The sequence below is a fragment of the Lactuca serriola genome, chromosome 7 (genome assembly GCF_051521515.1).
Source record: "Lactuca serriola cultivar US96UC23 chromosome 7, Lser_US96UC23_V15, whole genome shotgun sequence".
NCBI lineage: Eukaryota > Viridiplantae > Streptophyta > Magnoliopsida > Asterales > Asteraceae > Lactuca > Lactuca serriola.
This window is the reverse complement of record NC_136414.1, coordinates 170,451,818-170,454,560: the sequence shown is the minus strand read 5'-3', so window position 1 is coordinate 170,454,560 and position 2,743 is coordinate 170,451,818. Positions and strand designations below refer to the sequence as shown.

Here is a 2,743-nt window from a genome sequence, read left to right as displayed (position 1 = left end):
TACTCAATAATAGCATACAAGCCCTCCGATCACACAAGTTACCACTCATGGTAAGTAATAGGGTGAAGACCCACCTCGTAAGCAAGGATGTAAACCTCGTACCCCTCAAACGGTCTATAATCTCCGCCTACATGTGATAATCATCTATAATTAACACTTATAACCTGAACTCTAAATAAATTTAGTCAACCTCTTGCTCTAACTCTTGGAATGGGTAAAACACCATATTACCCCTCCATGGTCTCCATAAATTAAGAAATGACCAATTTGTGTTCCGTCTTCTCACTGTCAGTTTTTATGCAGTTTTTATACGTGAATAAGGAACCAATCATGTTGAACTTGATTTTCTCTTGAACCACCTGGTTGAACCTGATTAAAGAATGAATAAGAAACCAGATGTTCACTGAACGAGACATCTTATATGACATCTTAGAATATAAAACAAAACAAATGAATGCGGCACAAGATGTTGAGGATAAGAATAGGTTTCAAAATGTCAAAGCCAATGAAAGCTTGGTCCCAGCTCCTAACCACCCAACCAATCTGCAATAAATCTTCATCTGCATAAATCCTTCCATAAATAGAGGAATATTACCACAATGCTTCTTCATCCTTCTTCCATATAGTTTCTTTCTGAAACACGTCAAAATGTCTTCCAAGACTTTCCTTCTTCTTGCACTTGCTCTAGCAACTATTCTTTTCATTAGCTCCGAAATGGCTGCAGCTAAGAACCTGGAGTCCAACAATCACAGTGAGTAAATTTAATGTTCTTAGATGAAATCATGAAATTGGCTTTTTTTACAGGATGTTTCCTTTAAAATTCCCAGAATTCTATACAGGATTCATGCAATTAAATGTACATTACTGAAAAAATGATTGATATATGCAGGTGAGGTAGAAGATGCAAAGTATGGTGGTAATGACCGTGGATACAACAACGGTGGTGGAAGATACAACAACGGTGGTGGAAGATACAATAACGGTGGTGGACGATACAACGGTGGCGGCGGCCGTGGAGGAGGCTATTGTAGATATGGTTGCTGTGGTGGTGGACGTTACTACAACGGAGGGTGCAGGTGTTGCAGCACTTATGCAGAGGCAACTGCATACAAACAAGCTCATGAGGCCCAAATTCACAACTGATATAATTAAGCATTTACGCTCTATTTCACTTTGTGTAGTATATACAGACCTTAGTCCTTATGTTTAATAAATGTGGTTGTATGGTTTTCTGTTGAAGTATGAACTTAATTGTTCTATAATGGAAATATTTAAACACCCATGTATGTTGGAGTGTACTCCTTTGTTTCTATTAAAACATAGCAGAGACTATGTTCTATATATGAATATGAGTTTTTAGTTTACAAGACAGGAGAATAAAACAAGGATTTATAAGATAAAATATAAACTAAAATAAAAAATACAAGAAAATGAAATGATAAAAATTCTTACCAGACCTGAATCTATTATATACAATCAACACATAAAAAACAACACAAACAAATTTGAAATACAAATGAAATATGTGAATATGGAAGAATAAGAGAGAAGATGAAAACAGGAGGATCATTTTTATTAACAAGAGAACTATCATAGATTCTAAGAAGTTGGTCGTAGCTTTGCAATCACACATCATAACTTCATGGTTTGTATTGCCGTCAAATTTTATCGTAACGTCGCTTAACTTATATATATATATATATATATATATATATATATATATATATATATATATATATATATATATATATATATATATATGAAAATAAATAAAAAGTATTAATTATATACAAAATAATCGCCTTAAGTCATGTTTTACAAATGATATGGCTCACCAAGACTCGTAAAAGTTGCAGGCTTGAAGTTGCCGACAAAGTGTGGTTCTAACCTTGGATTTCATATACATATACATATATTACATACCTAGTCCCTATATTTTTCAATAATATTTATACATAACTCTAGAATATGTACTAGTTAATGCTCCTGTCCATTAAATTTAAATTGTAGTTTTAAATTTACCGGCAAAACAATTATGAACACTAGTACTCAACATTAAATATATATTAAACCAATATCAAGATTTAAATAACGAGAGAACTTCCACCTTTTAACATTCCCACTCAATCTTGACATTGAAGCATGTCATCAACGATCTTCGACAGTTCGACTATTTGCAAATAAACTAATTATTCTTACAAAGTACAAACTACCCTACATTTAACTCTCCACCTTCTGTCTTCATTCCCAACTCAAGTTGATTTCCCATTTATTATCTTAAGTTTGAGGGGATGCTGGACGTATACATAGGATTCTATTATATCCTTGAAGTCAGCTTGTAACAAAACAGAGTCTGCTTAACTCTAACAGCAAGAAGTAAGAACAGGGGAACAGAGAACAAGAAAAAGCAATTGAAGGGTATTTTTGTCCAACTTTCTGCTGGGATTTTATTGAACTGAAAAACTCACAGTAACATTATAAATAACGTTCCTACTTATACTTGAAAGAAACAAATTAAACTAACTAGATGGGTTTATCTCTAAAATGCAGGAAGAAAGGATGATGACAGAAAATTCAATTGAGCTCAGAGTGCGAAATCTTTTAGGAGCTCCTCCACCTGTGGAACTTGAGGTGGTGCTAGCGGATCCGATTGAGCTCACCGGAGTTAGGGGTGTTGGAATGGCAGGTTGTGGACTGGATGGTACAGGTGTTTCTGATGGAATGTCCTCTATAGTGTTTTCAT

At 34.3% G+C, this 2,743-nt stretch overlaps 1 protein-coding gene across 1 annotated transcript; it reads left to right on the top strand.

The window, feature by feature from the left end:
• The first annotated feature begins 592 nt into the window (after window positions 1-592).
• LOC145061779 (uncharacterized) lies at window positions 593-1,367 on the top strand. The gene is made up of 2 exons (XM_079009341.1): window positions 593-751; window positions 890-1,367. The coding sequence occupies exons 1-2, from the start codon at window positions 649-651 to the stop codon at window positions 1,141-1,143; spliced, it is 357 nt and encodes a 118-aa protein (XP_078865467.1). The 5' UTR covers window positions 593-648; the 3' UTR covers window positions 1,144-1,367.
• Window positions 1,368-2,743: the final 1,376 nt, after the last annotated feature.